Source organism: Fukomys damarensis, unplaced genomic scaffold (genome assembly GCF_012274545.1).
Source record: "Fukomys damarensis isolate Sample0158 unplaced genomic scaffold, DMR_v1.0_HiC HiC_scaffold_118, whole genome shotgun sequence".
NCBI lineage: Eukaryota > Metazoa > Chordata > Mammalia > Rodentia > Bathyergidae > Fukomys > Fukomys damarensis.
In genome coordinates this window covers 488,327-508,186 of record NW_022901030.1, presented here as the reverse complement: position 1 = coordinate 508,186, position 19,860 = coordinate 488,327, and the positions used below count along the sequence as shown (strand labels likewise).

At 36.2% G+C, this 19,860-nt stretch overlaps 2 protein-coding genes across 2 annotated transcripts; both read right to left on the bottom strand.

The window, feature by feature from the left end:
• Positions 1–9,629: 9,629 nt before the first annotated feature.
• On the bottom strand, positions 9,630–10,564 carry LOC104861327 (olfactory receptor 4A5). Its single transcript, XM_019207298.2, is given in 2 exon segments — positions 9,630–9,679; positions 9,682–10,564. Coding segments are annotated over 2 exon segments (933 nt in total).
• Positions 10,565–17,934: 7,370 nt separating this feature from the next.
• On the bottom strand, positions 17,935–18,342 carry LOC104861328 (olfactory receptor 4A15-like). The gene has a single exon (XM_019207299.1). It carries the CDS (start codon positions 18,340–18,342, stop codon positions 17,935–17,937), a length of 408 nt encoding a protein of 135 aa, XP_019062844.1.
• Between the last annotated feature and the right edge of the window lie 1,518 nt (positions 18,343–19,860).

The window sequence follows — 19,860 nt, the reverse complement described above, 5'->3', positions numbered from 1 at the left end:
TCCTGTTGTTGGCTCTTTTATTTTTTACTTTTCCCCTTTTCCATGTAATTTATTGCCTTGCCTGATAGCTTCATTCACCTCTGCTGTGAGAAGGTCCAAGGGCATCCCTCACAGTCCAGACAGGGTTGGCCCTAGATCTTCATGCAGGTGAATTCTTTAACCTTGATGCTGTTCTTTCCCCCAAGGAGTAGTGGGATATAAGCTAGTACAACGATTATGGAAATCAATGTGGAGATTCCCCAAAAAGATAATAGGAGAATTTAATTTGACTCACCTATTCCTCTTCTGAGTATCTTCCCCAAAGAGTTAAAGGCATCAAATCACAGCAATGTATGTGCTATAGGACTATGTGCTATGCTGTAGTGAAATCACAAAATACTGAGGAAACAAATGAAAAGGAATCAACTCATTCAATCTTGTCAAGAGATTAAAAATACCTGCACACTAAAATACTCTATAAATAGTTACAATGGAAAATAGTGTGTAAGAACACTGAAGCTTCAGATGCTCACAACATTCTGAATTTTTATGATATTAAAATATCTGAGATTATTAAAGTTAGAATCAGTCAACACATATCTTAGCAACCACAAAGGACCCTCTGATATAACTGACCATCAAAATTATAAGAGTTTTTAATAGATTATGAGTTCCTTAAAAATGTTGAAGTCAATACAGATCCAGCAGAAATCAAGTGGATCATCAATACCTACTTCAAGAACTACTCTAATGAATGGAAAACCCAGAAGAAATGGACAGATTTCTAGGTATATATGAAATATCAAAGTTAAATGAAGAAAATATAAAAATTATAAATAAATAAGGTTCAAAGTGTATAATTGATAACGTGAAACAGGAAGAAAAGCTCTAGAAGAGTAAGAAAAGTGGCAAGGGTAGGGGTAAGGGAAAAAGGGGACAAAGTGGAAACAAAGTCTTTGTAAATAGAGAAGTGTGGAGCAGGAAAAGGGAAGGTGGGGAATGGGAGAAAGTAAGAACCAAGATACATCGTGTCAAGGTACAAGATTCCAATGATGAATGTAACTGTAGTGTACATCTAAAAAGTACCAATAAACTCAATGAGAAAAATATATTGTGAGTTCCTACATCACCCATGTACTGCAGTTGTGCACCGTAAATCCTGCTATGGAATCATACAAGTAAACAGTTACATGCATAATGACAAGGTCGTTTCATCCAAGTTGTACATTTTGATGCATTCTCCCGAGTTGGAAGTATACAGCTAGGTGCTCTTAAAAGATAAGAGCTTAACACACCAACGCCACCTCAGGAAATACAGGCACCAATCATGGCACCTTGAAACATCTCCACGTGATTAATTCCGTTGCTCATATGGAAAGTTTGATTCTTCAAACTTTCAGATAAAAAAATGTTACTTTTTGAATTGCTTCACTTTTTAACATTAATATCAAGAAAGTCCTGAAAATTCAAGAATCTGAAGCTTGACTATAAACAAAGATACACGACATTTTCATTATTGGCAAAAACTCTACAAATAACAAATACTAAATGAGCATTTGAAGATTTAAAAAGTAACATTTGTTATAGAAAGCATCACAAGTTGTTAAAATGCATATTTGTAATTTGTATTTTATACAGTTAAAATTTCATAATAGTCCAATTGCCCATCAACTGAAGACTGAATAAAGTTTTTTTTAATGAAATGGAGTACTACCGCAGCATAAAGAACAAGAAACTAGAGTCATTTATAGCGAAATGGATACACATTGAGGCCATATATTGAAGTGAAATAAATAGGAAACACATTTGTAAATACCAAATAGTTTCTCTGGTGTGAGAAACAGAAAGTGTAAATAAGGATCAAAATGTCTAATAGATAATGTGAAATAGGAAGAAAAGGTCTAAAGGGGAAGAAGAAGTGAGAGGAGTAGAGGGAAGGAAAGAAGGGACAGGAATGAATATGAGAAAAGAAAAACATTAAAACAGAGTCTTTGTAAATAGGGAGGCATGGAGAGGTTGAAGGCAGGGCAGGGGGATGGGGAAAAAAGAAGAACCAAGATACATCAGGTAAAGGTACAGGATCCCAATGATGAATGTCAGCATATTGTATACCTAAAATGGACCAATAAACTTAATGAATAAAAAAAGATTTAAAGAAACTTATTATGTAGGGAAAACATAAATGAATGACTTGAGGCAAAATTATCAAAAAGGAAAATCAAATCTGTACACAAACGAAACAAGTAAAAATTCTCATTAAAATCATAACCAGTATATGAAAGGGAGACTATGACAACAGATACATAGGATCAAAAATTATTTTGTGAAACTATCATCAACGTCCAAAGTTTTGTAAAATTAATGGGCAATATTAAAAATAAAATTTTATAAAATGACCTTGGTGAATGCATGCTTTGGCACATGCTTGCTCGGTGGACATCTGAACTCACAACGAGAAGATGAAGAGAATTATTCTTGGCTTTTCTTACTTGTGAGGGCTTTGAATACTGGCTCAGCCTTATTTTGGTCGATCTGCTCAGGCCTCTGTCTCATGCCTACAGGCTTCTGAGGGGTTACGGTACCGGTACCAAGTCCACTTCTTGGATGTAAAGCACACATGATGTCTGTTTGGGGCTTAAAACTATTCAAAATAATATTACCCTTATGATCTTCATCATTTCTCAAATTGATACTGTATTGTGTATTCTTGCACTTCTTATTTTATTTATTTGAATTTTCTCTTCTGTATTAAAATTAGCTAAGGACCTGTCAATTTTGTTTTGTCATCTAAAAGATCGATATTTTTGCTTCTTGATTTGTTTTTGTTGTTTTCTATTAAGTGCTGGATTTGTCACTGTGCTAATCTGTACTATTTGTTTCTTTCTGCTAACTTCTAGCTGATTTGTTCTTTTTTTATTTCCTTTTGTGTAAAATCTGGTTATTTTTGTGAGAACTTTTTTATTTTTTAAAATGTCACTTTTTATCACAGTAAACTTTCCTCTCTGTACACCTTTCCAGTGTTCCATGTATCTGGTAAAAAATGAAAGTCAAAACAATCAGAAAATCATAAAACAATATCGAAAAAGAAAGAAAACTATGAAAAAGGAAAAAGTGAAGAAAGTGTATCATAGATATTTTCAAATGAAAACATAGAAATGGCCAGTAGGTACATGAAAGAATTCTCAGTTTGAATAATCATCAGAAAAACACAAATCCAAAGTCCTGAAATATATCACTTCACATCTGTTAGAATGGCTACTATGGAACAGACTCAAGATAACAAATGTCAGTGAGAAAGCAGAGAAAGGACAGCCTTGTGCACTCTTGTTCAGACTCTAAATTGGTACAGTGACTATAGAAGATGGTATGGAGGGTCCTCAAGAAAAAAAAAGTAGAACAACCATAACATCCAGCAATCCTATTCAGCATAGTCATTTTACCAGGTGCTTCTCAGACAAAGGACTACTATCTAGGATATATAATGAACTCAAAAAATTCAGACCCCCCCAAATACAAAGACTCGATTCAAAAATGGGCACCTGAAAAGAACAGACATTTCTCAAAGAAGTAAAAACAGCAAATAAATATATTTTTAAATGTTCCACATCACTGGTCATCTGAAAAATGCAGATGAAAACAACACTGAGATTCCACGTCACTTCAGAAAGAGTGGTTGCTATCAAGAAATCAACCAATAACAAATGTTGGCAGGCTTGTGGGAAGAAAGAAACCCTTCTCTATTGTTGGTTGGATTGTACACTGGAGCAACCACTGTGGAAATCAATATGGAGATACCTCAAAGAGCGAGGATTGGAGAGGCCATTTGACCCAGGTATCCCTCTTCTGGGTATCTTTCCAAAAGAATTAAAAGAATCTTACCCCAGTGATATATGTGCACCCATGTTTATAGCACCATGGTTTGTAATAGCTAACACTTGGAAACAACCCAAATGTCCATGAACTGGAGATTGGATAAAGAATATATGGTTTTTCTGTAAAGTGGAATATTACTCAGCCATAAGAATGAGAAACCACAGGGGGTGAAGGGAGAGCAGGGACAAGGGGAAAAAATGAGAACCAAGACTTGTCAGGTAGAAGTACAAATTCCCAACAGTGAATGTAACTGTACTGTATCCCTAAAATGTACCAATAAATTCAATTAAAGCTGAAAAAAAAAAGAATGAGAAACCAGCAACATTTACAGCTAAATGGATGCACATTGAGAAGATACTCTTAAGTGAAATAAGTAGGACACATGAGTAAATACTGAATTATTTCTCTGGTGTGAAAAACTAAAAGTGTAAATAGGTTCAAATGGTATAATTGAGAGTGTGGATTAGAAAGAAAATACCTAAAGGATAAGTGGGAAGGAGAGGAGAGAGGAAATAAGGGAAAAGAAAAAGGAAACCAAGTTTATGTAAATAGGGAAGGGTGGAGGGGGTGAAGGCAGGGCAGGGGTATGGGGAAAAAACAAGAACCAAGATATATCATGTAAAGGTACAAAACCCCAATGATAAATGTAACTGTATTATTTGCTCTAAATATACCAATAAATTTAATGGGGAAAAAGGTCAGAAAAAGGATCTTGTACAAATCTGCCCTTCCATGTTCATAGTGGCACTATTCACAACAACCAAAAGATGAAAACAAGTGTTTATCACTCAATGAATGGATAACCAGAGTAACATACATGTAATGTGTATATAACTATCATTGAATTATATTGTGTATTATAACATGTGATAAGTTAGTAGGTAATATATACAATAGTACCCTGGATCAGCAAAATTTCATTTTGTTTTGGTAACCTCACATAGGGTGTGAAACACAAGCACAGCCCTCTTCCCCATAATGTTGAAACAAATTAAATGGGTGAACCCAGGTACCAGTGATAGATGCTGTCACATAATTACAATAATCATGACTAATAAAATGATAAAATATGTTATTTATAAAAATACATGTATGGAATTTTATGTACTCTTAATTTAAAATATATGCTGTTATTTATGATAATGTAAGTGAACCTGAAGGATACACTACTAGCAGCACTCCTAATAATCCTTTGTTTCACTTATATGTGGGCTATGAAATAGTCTCATTAAGAAAGGAAGTAGTTCAAAAGAAACCATCAGCAGAACTAAGAGACAATCTACAATGTGGGAAAAAAATTTTTACCAGCTGTTCCTCAGACAAAGGACTATTATCAAGGATATATAAAGAACTCAAAACAATCAGTCCCCCCAAATATAAAGACCCAATTCAAAAATGGGCATCCGAAATGAACAGATATTTCTCAGACAAAGAAGTAAAAGCAGCAAGAAAATATTTGAAAAAATGTTCCACATCACTGGTCATTCGAGAGATGCAGATGAAAACAACACTGGGATTCCACCTCACCCCACAACGAATGGCTGTTATCAAGAAATCACACAATAACAAATGTTGGCGGGGTTGTGGGGAGAAAGGAACCCTTCTCCATTGCTGGTGGGAGTGCAGACTGGTGCAACCACTATGGAAATCAATATGGAGATACCTCAAAGAGCTTGGACTGGAGGTTCCATTTGACCCAGCCATCCCTCTGCTGGGTATCTTTCCAAGAGAACTAAAAGAATCATATCACAGAGAAGTATGTGCACCCATGTTTATAGCGGCACAGTTTGTAATAGCTAAATCTTGGAAATAGCCCATTTGCCCATCCGTTGGAAACTGGATAAAGAAGATGTGGTTTTTCTATAAAATCGAATATTACTCAGCCATAAAGAACGAGAAAATAGATTCATTCATAGGAAATGGATACATATTGAAGATATACTCCTAAGTGAAATAAATAAGTCACACATGTGTAAATACCGAATAGTTTCCCTGGTGTGAATAATCTGCAACAGTGCATAAGATCCTAATAAGATTACTGACATTTAGAAATGGGAAGAAAGGAGCTAAAGGTGTAGGGAAGGTGGGATGGGTAGGGGAAGAGTAAAAAGGGAAAAGAAAAAAATGTGAGAGAATGAAAGGATGAAAATAAAGTGTTTGTAGATGGGGAGGGGAGGAGGGGGTGAAGGGAGGGCAGGGGTAAGGGGAAAAATGAGAATCAAGACTTGTCATGTAGAGGTACAAGATCCCAACAATGAATGTAACTGTACTGTATCCCTAAAATGTACCAATAAACTCAATTAAAGCTGAAAAAAAGAAAAGAAAGGAAGTATAATTGTGCCTATCAAAATGTGCATTATTGGGTATGCCAGAAAAAATTATTCGTACATTTTACATGCAGTATTGTAGCTACAGTTAAGGAGACTATTGTATGCCTAAAATTTACTAAAACATTATATTGCATACTAGAATTGGCTAAAAGGATAGATCTTAGATGTTCTACCACAATAATAAGTGAAAGAAAATATTCATTAACTGGAGGGATAGATGTATTAATTTGATTGTGATAAAAATTCTACAGTATGTACACATATCCAAATATTGAGTATGCTTTAAGTACATATGATTCATGAATGGAACTGGAATAAAAACAGCAAATGCTACTAATGGTGCTACAACACTAAGGCTACTTCTCAAAACAACATTTCTTTAGCCAGGTGTGGTGATGCACGGCTGCAATCCCAGCACTCAGGAGGCTGAAGCAGGAGGATTGCTGTGAGTTCGAGACCAGCCTGGTCTACATAGTGAGTTCCAGGTCAATCTTAACTACATAGTGAGACCCTGTCTCAAATAAAAATTTTTCTTTTCAGGTTTTTTTTTTCCTGTAGAATATATTCCAGTGGAGATTGACAATTTATTGTGTTTCAAATTCACTTGCATTGTTAATTAAATAAATACATGTTTGGGGACATTTTATGGACACTTTTAACAACATAGAGTCCACTTCCTGATGGTCTGATGCATCTTCTATGATTTAAACCCTTGGAGATGTATGGCAATGTGTGTGATGACCCCGTGTGCTGCCTATTTTGGTGAATGCTCCATGAGTACGTATCCGTGGGGATGGGTAGAGAAATCTCACATTTGTTTTCTCTTTCCACTTTCTGTTCCAATACACATTCCAGCAATGGCCTCTTGAAAACTAGATAATGAACAAGACTAATTTTAGGAGCAAATCAAGCTGCATTTGCATTTTGATCAGGTTTCCAACAACTTCTTCTGAAAGGCAAGCACCTGTAGGACAATTGACATAGTTCCTTGAAACTACAAATCGCTGATGAGAGAAATCAAAGGAAATCAAGAATGAGGTGTTTTAACACAGCCATGAACAGGAAGATTCATTATCCTTCACATGTCCTATCACCTCTGATTCGTCTACAGATTCAAAAATATTCTAAATAACAACCAATTGAATTTTTTTTTGTAGAAACTGAGAAGGTGGTTCAAGAATTTGTATGAAAATACAGAAGAACTCTAATAGCTGGAATATTGCAAAAAATAACAAAATTGAATAATTCTTACCACTGGATTTCTATACATAGCATAATGTGCAGTATTGGAGAAATTTTATAGGTAAATATATGAAAAGACAGCCCAGAAATAAGTCCACACGCTGGGATGGATGACTTTTATAGAAATGCAGAGAAATAGTAGCCTTCTGAGAAACAGCACTGAGGTAACTGGATATCCACTTCCAAAGAGTAGACAGTGATCAATAACATACAGCACAAAGAAAAGTTAAACCCTAAATTACTTGCACACCAAATATTAAATCAAAAACTATACATGGTCTAAAGGGCAACACCAGAAAATTTTTTTTTATGACTTTGGGTTGCACAAAGATTTCCTAAACATGGCAAAAATGCTTCACACAAAATGAAGTTATTAATTGTATTAATTTTATTCAGAAAATACCTTTAAGAGAATGAGAAAACAAATAACTTGTGGGGATAATATGTGAAAATCATTAAGTGATGAGAATTTGTTTCCAGGTTGTATAAGAGACTCAAATTTCAGAAGAAAATACTCAATACAGAATGAGCAAAAACAACACACGTACGAGAGATATATAAAAGAAAAGTAAACACATGAAAAGATCCTCGAAATTATTAGTCATTACAGTGAAAATTAAGACCATGAAAAGATATCACTACACACCAATTTAGATGGCTAAAATTTAAAGATCCCTTCTACACCAACTTCCAACAAGGAGAAAGAAAACCTGAAAATATCACTTTTGCTACCGGGAAAACAAAGGCAAACACTTTGGAAAACAGTTTGGCCATTTCCTACAGTCACTGAAATATACACTGACCACACAACCCTGTCTTCTATTCCTACATATTTACCCATGAAAGAAAAAATTGTGTTAAGGGAAAGCTTATCTATTAACATATATTATATATTATTATGCTAGAATAGATTTGTTCATATTTTCCAGTATTTGCAATGAACCAAAATACCTCTAATTGGAAAAGGGATTAAAAAGGCTAAAGCAATTATGGTATGACGGTGCAATGTTAACACCATTCAGCAGTAAAACTCAGTGATCTGCTAATATAAGCAGGAATACTCAGAGACCTCAAAAGCTTTATAAGAAGGACACCAGAGGGGAAGGGTAATACGGGAAAAGAAAAATATGTGAGAGAATGAAAAGAGGGAAATAAAGTATTTGTAGATGGGGAAGGGAGGAGGGGGTGAAGGGAGGGCAGGGGTAAGGGGAAAAATGAGAATCAAGACTTGTCATGTAGAGGTAGAAGATCCCAACAATGCGTGTAACTGCACTGTATCTCTAAAATGTACCAATAAACTCAATTAAAGCTGAAAAAAAAGAAGGAAACCAGATTAAAAGAGAAGTATTTTGTGTGGCTCATATTTATTAATGCAACATTTTGGGAAAGAAAAATTAGGAGGACACAAATGCATCAGTTTTCCAGGACAAAATGGAAGGAGACAAATTGACTACAAAAGTAAAAGGAAATATTTTAGGGTAATAAACACTGAAAACATTTGACTGTGGTGGTTCCTCGACAGAGGGAAATTGTCACAACACAGCAATTCCAACTTGGCTCTCATGGCTTTCAGAAACAAAATATCAAACTGCAGTAAACAACTTCAATCTGGTTTCCTCATCAACTAGATCTCATTTTATTGTAAAACTTTTCACTAATGATATATTTAGCTGAACACAGTACAACCTTCTATCCAAAAACCTCTGAACTGAAAATAATAGGTTTTAAAGCTGAAAACTAAAAGTACTCCTAAAACAAAGTTCATAATGCAGCTAACAAATCTACTATACTGATCAAATAATGAATGTGACAAAATCAAAACTGCTTTCAGTCCCAGAATTTACCTAAGCACTGGACATCTTCCTTTCTTGTGACTATGAGGCATTTCCAAATTTCCAAAATTAGCTTATTTCTTATTTGAAAAGAAGGCAACCACTTTTTTAAAGTCCTAATTTAATCTGACCTGAGAAGAACAGCAAGTTTGAAAGTACACTGTGCTGAGGGTAATCCTTATCTTCACTTGTTAAAGAAGAAAAATGGGGCTTTTATCATATAGTCTACAAACCCTACTACAATAGTGACAACACAAAGGAAAACTTGTACTTCTTCTTTCATGGTTTTGTACAGATACAGATACAGATCTAAACAATCTGGTGAGGTGACTGCATCAGTCCTTGTTATGATTTAATGCATGCATCCTACATTTCAATTAGTAAGAGATTCTCTAGTTAAATTCTTATGCCAGAGTTTTTCATAGAATTTTGGATCTCCGAATTTCTCAAAGTGTATATTAAAGGATTTAACATAGGAGTAATCAGTGTATAAAAAATGGCTATGAATTTATCAAAGGGAAAGGTGGAGACAGGTCTAACATACACGAAAATACATGGAACAAAAAATAGGACAACCACGATGATGTGGGAGCTGCAGGTAGAAAGGGCCTTGTGCCTCCCTTCCTGACTGTGAGTCTTAAGGGAGGTGAAGACGATTCCATAGGAGATGAGGAGGAGGATGAAGATCACCATACAGATGGCTCCACCATTGGCAGACACAGTGAAGCCAATAAGGTAGGTGTCAGTGCACACAAGCTCCAGTAATGGGTACATGTCACAGAGAAAGTGATCAATGACTTTGGGGCCACAGAAGGGGAGACAAGACACAAACACAAGTTGAATCACAGAGTGTGAAAAGCCTCCAGTCCAGGACACTACCAAAAAAAGGATACAAACCTTTCGGTTCATGATGGTCAGATAGTGAAGTGGCTTACAGATGGCCACATAGCGGTCATAGGCCATCGCCACCAGAAGAAAGATCTCAGCACCAGCAAATAAGTGTTCTGAGAAGAGCTGGCTCATGCAGGCTGGGAAGGAAATGGTCTTCCTACCAGCGAGCAGGTCTGTCAGTAACTTGGGTGAGAAGACAGTGGAATAAACAGCATCAAGGAGTGACAGATTGGCAAGGAAGAAGTACATCGGGGAGCCCAAGGAAGGGCTGGCAAGGACAGTCACCATGGTGAGCACGTTTCCCACTATTGTCACAGTGTAGATGAGTAAAAACATGACAAATAATGCTGTTTGTGCGCTGGGATCCTGAGTGAGGCCCAGGAGGACAAATTCTGTGACATTGTTCCTGTGTCCCATGCAGTCTTCCAGAAGGATTGCTTCAGAGATGTGAGCTCAGAAGAACAGGACCTGCCAGGAAATAGTGACCAGGACCATGACACAGTCTGCCACAGAGGAGTCTTCATCACCATGTATCCCACAGTGTTGAACACACAGTAAACGTTTAGTGATCATCCATGGAGACCCTCTTCAAATAGTCTGCTAGACCTGTGGCTAATTCTACTTCTACCTGTATATTGTTGGGTCTACAAATCAGAGGTTGTTTTTCAGTGGATATTGGGACAGAGGAAAGATGAAGGCATCATGGACATTCACACATTTCACACTTTCTTTGAAGTTTGTCACTACATGACACAGAAATGTGAAAGAACAAAGGAGAAGGCCTTTTGCTTTAATGAAATGTATTCTTTAGCCCTGGAAATAAACAATAAATATATTCACTGACCCAGATTCAGTCTTTCACATTGATAGCTTTGGTACGGAATAAAGTTACAAGACCATCTGTGCCACACTGAAAATGATATCTGTCCTAGCAGGCCCAGAACAGTAACCATGATACTGCAGTATGAGGCTTCTGTCATGCAAAGCCAAAAGGACTTTGAGTCTTTATACTCTCCAATTCAATAACAGCCCAATTGGGACTGTACAAAAAAACCGAAAAATTGCTCAGTACACTACTTCTTGTAGAAAAACTGTATGACTCCATTTTTCTTCTTTAGAGCTCTGATTCTTTCCACTTCATCCATGATGGTACTAAATTCATATATATAGATATATATAGAGAGATATATAGATATATATAGATATCTACTGATATATATAGATATAGATAGATAGATACATAGATAGATAGATAGATACATATATGCCCTGGTTTTAGTAAAATCTTCACCTAACCTGAACTGACCTGTGCCTGTCACTGGATACTGCATTAGCACCTACTACTACTGTTTTCAGAACTCTCTGGGGAAAACAGGTAGGGAGAGAATGGAAATAAAACCTAAGAGATGTAAAAAATAGTAGGTGATAGTTTTGTTTGTAATGATTAAGTAGGGAGCATGCTCTGAAATAGAACATCATGATGTGGATTCCAAAAACAGCCTACTGAATGGATAAATCAAAGCACGGTGTGAGATGGCACATATTTGAGTCATTTTTCAATGCAATTACAAATACTGTAGTCTTCACATCAAAATCCAAAGGGCAAGATTAGACAATCTCACAGTCTATCCAATTCAACAATGTACAAAACTATCAATAGAGCCCTCAAGTCTTTTCATCTGTTATTTCCCTCTTTTCTTCACATTTGCATAATCAAATAAAAGTTTTCACTGGGTCCTGAAAAAAGCTACCCAGTGGCAAATTGGATGTTACAACTACAGTAACCAAATCATGTCTCTAGATTTCTCATTCAGAATGAATCTAGACAGCCTCCAAGATGTCCTCGGAGAGAGAGCACAGCGCAGTCAGGAGTGATGTGCATGCTGGAGAGGCAGCGCTTGGGTTGCAATCCCGGATTAATTCCTTTTCTATCCAGGTGGCCCTCAGCCACTTCATAAATGTCCCTATGTTTATATTTCACCATTTTTACCATGAGGATACCCAGAGTATCTACTCCTGGAGTCATTACTATATGTACAGTTTCTAGACTACTGTGGTGTTCCGGGAAACATTAAAGTAACTGATACTTATTTTTAACCTTTTTGAATGGTTCACTGTAAGTATTGTATCATAGCAGATAACTAGAATCTCTTGCCTGAATAAGAACTGTTAACAAAGGACAAGATTTGAACAGTACTGTGTGTGTGTGTGTGTGTGTGTGTGTCTGTGTGTGTGTGTACATACACACGTTAACAATTTGGGGGTTTAAGATAAAATTGTATGTCTTGGGCTTACATATTTTATTATATATAAATACTAGCAATATTTATCTATGAACAATTGTATTTTGACTAGGAGGAAGCAGGAGACTCCACACTCGTGGTTGGGGTAGTAGAGCAAGACCTGCTGAGAAAGTCCCAGCTGTCTTTGAAGCCACCTGTAACAGTCTTTCTGTGTGTCTCATTCACAGTACTGTTTGCAGCATTTTCAAGATGTCTGCCTTTGTGGATGCTTTGTAGAAAAAGGACATACTTGTTGAAGACCATAAGGACACAAAGTAGTCTATGTCCAATTCTCCTGCTTCATGCCGTTCTACAGTGCTTAGTGTCTTTGATCTCATCAGCACTTCTGGGATTCACTGTAATAAATCTTCAACTGACCAGAAAAATTTTTTCCATAATACAAAATGTTGAGCAATTAAGTTCCAATTCATACCATACAGCTTGTTATCAAAGATTTGATAATACAAAGTTGAAGAATAGTATGATAATACTGTCAACATAATCCACTAATCCGTTCAAATAATACAATTTTAAGAGCACCTCATATTACCCTACAATTGAAAAAGTACTCTATCTCGTACTTTACAATAACAAGTGAGCACAGATGAGACACATCACTGATGATAGCTCTCTCTAAATATATGCACTAGCATGTTTGCTGAGATGATTTTGAAATTAATTTGTAGAAGCCCATATCAAGGTTGCACAACATATTATACACTTGTTCCCTTACACTGTTTAAAGTCATATTATGTTATTCTATAAAGCTCTAATTCAAATATATCTAAAAATAATTATTCTTCGGTGTTAAATTATCGTGGAAAATATATCCCATAAACTAGAGTAATAAAAACAGGGTTTTCTTTGCTATACATATAACATGTTTCACTTCTTATGTGGCAAAATGGAAAATGAACACCTATCCAGTTTTAACATGATATATTTTGTACACATTTGTATATTCTGAATAATTTATCTATTTTTGCACTTTATTTTTTATCTTCGGTGTAATTATCGTGGAAAATATATCCCATAAACTAGAGTAATAAAAACAGGGTTTTCTTTGCTATACATATAACATGTTTCACTTCTTATGTGGCAAAATGGAAAATGAACACCTATCCAGTTTTAACATGATATATATTGTACACATTTGTATATTCTGAATAATTTATCTATTTTTGCACTTTATTTTTTTCGTTTACTTACCTCCTATGTCACTTTTAATATATTTGTTATATTTTACTCTTTTACAGGAATATTGCTTCAGTTTCGCTTTTCTGTTGTTTTCAGTATTCTGGGGTCTTGCCCATAGTCCTGAAAATCAATTTTTCTATTGCTGAGGGTGACTGCTAACACAACATGAAATAATGCACAGCTGACTAGGAGAAGCAGAAAAAGGATCAAGTGGCTACAACAAACATGTTTTCATGGTACACTTTCTATTTTCTCATTCAGAAGTGTAAAAGAAGCCAAGGTAATACATAAAATTTAAATAGATTTAAAGAATGTGTTGTATATTCCCATCTCCTGGGAAAGCATCTTCATAGAAACACAAAGGTCCTATGTTTGCAACAGTTCATTAAAAACTGACCTAGTAATTGGAAACAGTTCTGTCCAAATTCAATGTACGATGCCACAAATAAGCAAATATTTGTTATATTTTTTTCTCTTTTCAGATAATCATGGTGAAGTAACCAAAAAGGATTGTGTTTTCAAGAATTTTCAAAGTCATAAATATGCCTGACCAATAAGCCATGTAGTTAGTGAGCAAATGCTAGGGCTTAATTTCTTCAAAAAGTGAATCACAGAAGTTTCTCACAAGCAGGAGCACAATTCTTCAGTCTTTCAGTCATCCAAGTTGCATCTTTGAAGGCCTCTTCCTTCCTAATTAAAAACATGTGCCTTCCTTCCCTATCTCATCCCAGGAGATGGTGATCTACCACCACTTTCAGGACTATCTACAAGCTGAAGATGTGCTCCAACTTCCCCTGAATTTGACTTGAAGGAAACCTGAGTCATTCCAACAGGAAACCAATTCTTTCATTTACATGTGCAGGTCCAGGCTGACTTTTTGCATCATCTCTACTTTAACAGATTAGGTTGTTACAACATTTGGAACAAATACAAGTGAAGTAATCTCTGCTGAAGAGGTTGCTTCCTGTGGGAAATCCCTCCAGGAACAACACTTGTGTCTTTCCAAGAAGAGTAGCTGACTGCTAAGTGATATGAAAACCTGTAGTGTGAAAATTAAGTCTCAAAATGTAATGATTGATGAGGTAGAAGCTGCACCTGATGACACAATAAGTAAAGTAAGTAATATGTAATCCAGCCTGTGGAGGAAACAGTGCAACTTCCCTCACCAACCACACACTAGCAAAGATGCCCCTTCCTCACAGTCTAAGGGTCTCTGCCCATGGCATGATGAATCTTAGAGGAAAGAGTTTGGAAGTGCAAAATCCACTGTAGTTATTCTAATTCTTGAAAATACAGGTAACCAAGTTTCTTGTTTCTTTTATGTTTTAATTTAGTTTGGTATGATTTTGGTCTTTTCCCCAGTGAGCAAAACTCTTTTATAATTAATTTATTGGTACACTTTAGGCATAAATATAGTGCCATTCATCATTGGAGACTTGTACCTTTAGATAACATAACTTGATTCTTATTTTTCCCCATTGCTCTGCCCTCCTTCAACACTTCAATGCTCCATTTTTACAAAGACTTCAATTCCATGTCTGTCATTTTTTAGATTAATTCCATTCCCTTCTTTTCTTTCTCTTTTCCTGTCCCACAGTCTCTCCCCTTTGTACCTTTTCTTCTTATTTCACATTACCTATTATACAGTCATACACTTATTTACACTTTCAGCTTCTCACACCACAGAAACTATTCGGTATTTATACATGTGTGTCCTATTTAACTTTCTCACTTCTACTCAAGTGGAAGATTTTGATCAAGGCCTGAATCTTTGGCTGATGGACCATAATGATCTTCCTTCTGTAATTCAATCCCTTAATTTCAATCTCATGTTACTTTAATAACTGCTTCTACAAGAATGAAAGTTTTTTTAAAAAAGATGAACAGTTCTTCTGGTCTTCCAAGGTTACTTCCTTAATTTATCTTGCCATTAGCTCCACTCAACTCCTGTCATCTGGCTTAGTTACATATTGGATCTTCTGTGTCCAAAAGTCCCAACATACTGCAGTACTAGATAAATATTTTTACCAGGTAATGGGATCCAGTAGAATGTGGAAGTTATTAACATACCTGAAAAGTGTATTAAATCCACCAACATCAGATGTAACCTGTTTTACTTCTGAGAGAAAGTGCACATCTAATCATTGTGGTGCTCAAATTGCTAAGTAGAAAAAAGTCTACAGATCTATCTTTCATTTGGAAGTACAACCTAGTATAATCAAACTTTTCTGGGTTAAATTATGACTAAAAAATTGAAAATGTAGCTGTGCTTAAGCACCTTCTATATCCCTTCCAGTAAGAAAGCACTTTGAAAATATTAACTGATATAGATGTTTCCACATATACTCCATAGTTTACGGTGTAATTTTAAATGGCCCTTAGGGAAAATAAATCAAAGAAAAACCCTTTTGAATTCTTTTACTTTTAGTTATGTATGTGACACTGCATCCAAGGCCTTTATGACTCAATAGGTCCAATACACAACTACACATATTCAGAAAAGCTCAGGGAAGGGACCCAGTGGGGGGTCAAAGGCAAGAAAGGGGAGCAAGAGGGAAGAAATAAGCAGTGTTCTAATGAACATTCTGGTACAGGACCTCAAGCTCCAAGAAAAACAAGAGCAAGACAAACCCAAAGCTGATACAGGGGAGGAATTCATAAAGGTCAGACCAGAATTTATGTTAAGAGAAAGCTTCTCTACTAACATACATTATATATTATTATGATAGAATAGATTCATTCATAATTTCCAGTATCTGCAATGAACCAAAATATCTCTAATTGCAAAAGGGATTTTAAAAGTTTAACAAAATTATGGTATCTCTGTGCAATGTTAACACGACTCAGCAATAAAAATGAATGATCTGATAATATATGTAGGAATAATCAGAGACCCCAAAAGCTTAATAGAATGACACCATATTCAAACGACAATATTCTGTGTGGCTCATGTTTATTAAAGCAACATTTTGGGAAAGGAAAATTAGGAGGACACAAATGCATCAGAGTTTTCCAGGACTAAATGGAAGGAGGCAAACTGACTGCAAAAGTAAAGGAAAATATTTTAGGGTGATAAACACTGAAAACATTTGACTGTGGTGGTTCCTCGACAGAGGGAAATTGTCACAACACAACAATTCCAACTTGGCTCTCATGGCTTTCTAAAACAACATATCAAACCGCAGTAAACAACTTCAATCTGGTTTCCTCATCAACTGGATCTCATTTTATTATAAAACTTTTCACTAACAATATTTTTAGCTGAACACAGTATCACCTTCTATCCAAAAACCTCTGAACTGAAAACACATAGATTTTAAAGCTGAAAAATAAAAGTAATCATACAACAAAGTTCATAATGAGGCTAACAAATCTGCTATACTGATCAAATAATGAACATGACAGGTTTAAAACTTCTTTCAGTCCCAGAATTTACCTGAGCACTGGACATCTCCCTTTCTTATGAATATGAGGCATTTCCAAATTTCCAAAATTAGCTTCTTTCTTATTTGAAAAGAAGGCAACCACTTTTTTAAAGTCCTATTTTAATCTGAACTGAGAACAGCAAGTTAGAAAGTATACTGTGCTTAGGGTAATCCTTATCTTCACTTGCAAAAGAAGAAAAAATGAGGCTTTTATCATATATTCTACAAATTCTACTACAATAGTGACAACACAAAGGAAAACTTGTACTTCTTCTTTCATGGTTTTGTACAGATACAGATGCAGATCTAAACAATCTGGTGAAGTGACTGCATCAGCCCTTGTTAGGATTTAATGCATGTATCCTACATTTCAATTAGCAGAGTTTCTCTAGTTAAATTTTTATGCCAGAGGTTTTTCACAGAATTTTGGATCTCCGAATTTCTCAAAGTGTATATTAAAGGATTTAACATAGGAGTAATCAGTGTATAAAAAATGGCTATGAATTTATCAAAGGGAAAGGTGGAGACAGGTCTGACATACATGAAAATACATGGAACAAAAAATAGGACAACCACAGTGATGTGGGAACTGCAGGTAGAAAGGGCCTTGTGCCTCCCTTCCTGACTGTGAATTTTAAGGGAGGTGAGGATGATTCCATAGGAGATGAGGAGGAAGTAATCAGTGTATAAAAAATGGCTATGAATTTATCAAAGGGAAAGGTGGAGACAGGTCTGACATACATGAAAATACATGGAACAAAAAATAGGACAACCACAGTGATGTGGGAACTGCAGGTAGAAAGGGCCTTGTGCCTCCCTTCCTGACTGTGAATTTTAAGGGAGGTGAGGATGATTCCATAGGAGATGAGGAGGAGGATGAAGATCACCATATAGACGCGAGATAGTGAAGTGGCTTACAGATGGCCACATAGCGGTCATAGGCCATCGCGACCAGAAGGAAGATCTCAGCACCAGCAAATAAGTGTTCTGAGAAGAGCTGGCCCATGCAGGCTGGGAAGGAAATGGTCTTCCTACCAGTGAGCAGGTCTGTCAGTAACTTGGGTGAGAAGACAGTGGAATAAACAGCATCAAGGAGTGACAGATTGGCAAGGAAGAAGTACATCGGGGAGCCCAAGGAAGGGCTGGCAAGGACAGTCACCATGCTGAGTACGTTTCCCACTATTGTCACAGTGTAGATTAGTAAAAACATGACAAATAATGCTGTTTGTGCGCTGGGATCCTGAGTGAGGCCCAGGAGGACAAATTCTGTGACATTAATCCTGTGTCCCATTCAGTCTTCCAGAAGACTTGCTTCAGAGATGTGAGCTCAGGAGAACAGGACCTGCCAGGAAATAGTGACCAGGACCATGACACAGTCTGCCACAGAGGAGTCTTCGTCACCATGTATCCCTCAGGGGTGAACACACAGTAAACGTTTAGTGATCATCCATGGAAACCCTCTTCAAAAAGCGCGCTAGATCTGTGGCTAATTCTACTTCTCCCTGCATGATTTTGTTGAGTCTACAAATCAGAGGTTGTTTTTCAGTGGATATTGGGAGAGAGGAAAGATGAAAGCATCATGGACATTCATACATTTCACACTTTCTTTGAAATCTGTCATTACATGTCACAGAAATCAGAAAGGACAAAAGAGAAAGCCTTTTGCTTGCAAGAGTCCTACTGTTTAACCATGGAAATGAACATTAAATATATTCACTGACATAGATTCAGTCTTTCACATTGATAGCTTTGGTATGGAATAATGTTACAAGACAGTCTGTGCCACACTGAAAATGATACCTGTCCTAGTATGCCCAGGTCAGTACCATGATACTGCAGTATGAGGCTTCTGTCATGCAAAGCCAAAAGCACTTTGAGTCTTTATACTCTCCAATTCAATAACAGCCCAACTGGGACTGTAGAAAATACTACAAAATTACTCAGCACACTACTTCTTGTAGAAAAACTGTATGACTCCATTTTTTTTCTTCTTTAGAGCACTGATTCTTTCCACTTCATCCATGCTGGTATTAAATTCCCATATATATACACACATACATACATATGTATATATATGTGTATACATATATATGTATATATACATATATGTGTTTATATATACATATATACATACATGTATATGTATATGCATATATGTGTGTGTATGTACGTGTGTGTGTGTGTCTGTGTATATATATATATATATATATATATGCCCTGATATTAGGAAAATCTTCACCTAACCTGTGATTGTCACTGGATACTGCGTTAGCACCTACTGCTACTCTTTTCAGAACCCCCTAGGTGAAACAGGTAGTGAGAGAATGGAAATAAAATCTAAGAGATGTAGAGGACAGTAGGTGAGAGTTTTATTTGTAATGATTAGGTACAGACCATGCACTGAAATACAATATCATGATGTGGATTCCAAAAACAGCCTACTGAATGGATAAATCCAAACAAGGTGTGAGATGGCACATATTTGAGTCATTTTTTAATGCAATTACAAATACTTCAATCTTCACATCAAAATCCAAAGGGCAGGACTAGACGATCTCACAGTCTGTCCAATTCAACAATGTACAAAACTATCAATAGAGCCCTCAAGTCTTTTCATCTGTTATTTCCCTCTTTCTTCACATTTGCATAATCAAATAAAAGTTTTCACTGGGTCCTGAAAAAAGCTACCCAGTGGCAAATTGGATGTTACAACTACAGTAACCAAATCATGTCTCTAGATTTCTCATTCAGAATGAATCTAGACAGCCTCCAAGATGTCCTCGGAGAGAGAGCATACCACACTCAGGAG

Coding starts and splice junctions, on each gene's coding strand:
- LOC104861328 (XM_019207299.1), bottom strand. CDS start 18,342: ATGGGACACAGGATTAATGTCACAGAATTTGTCCTCCTGGGCCTCACT.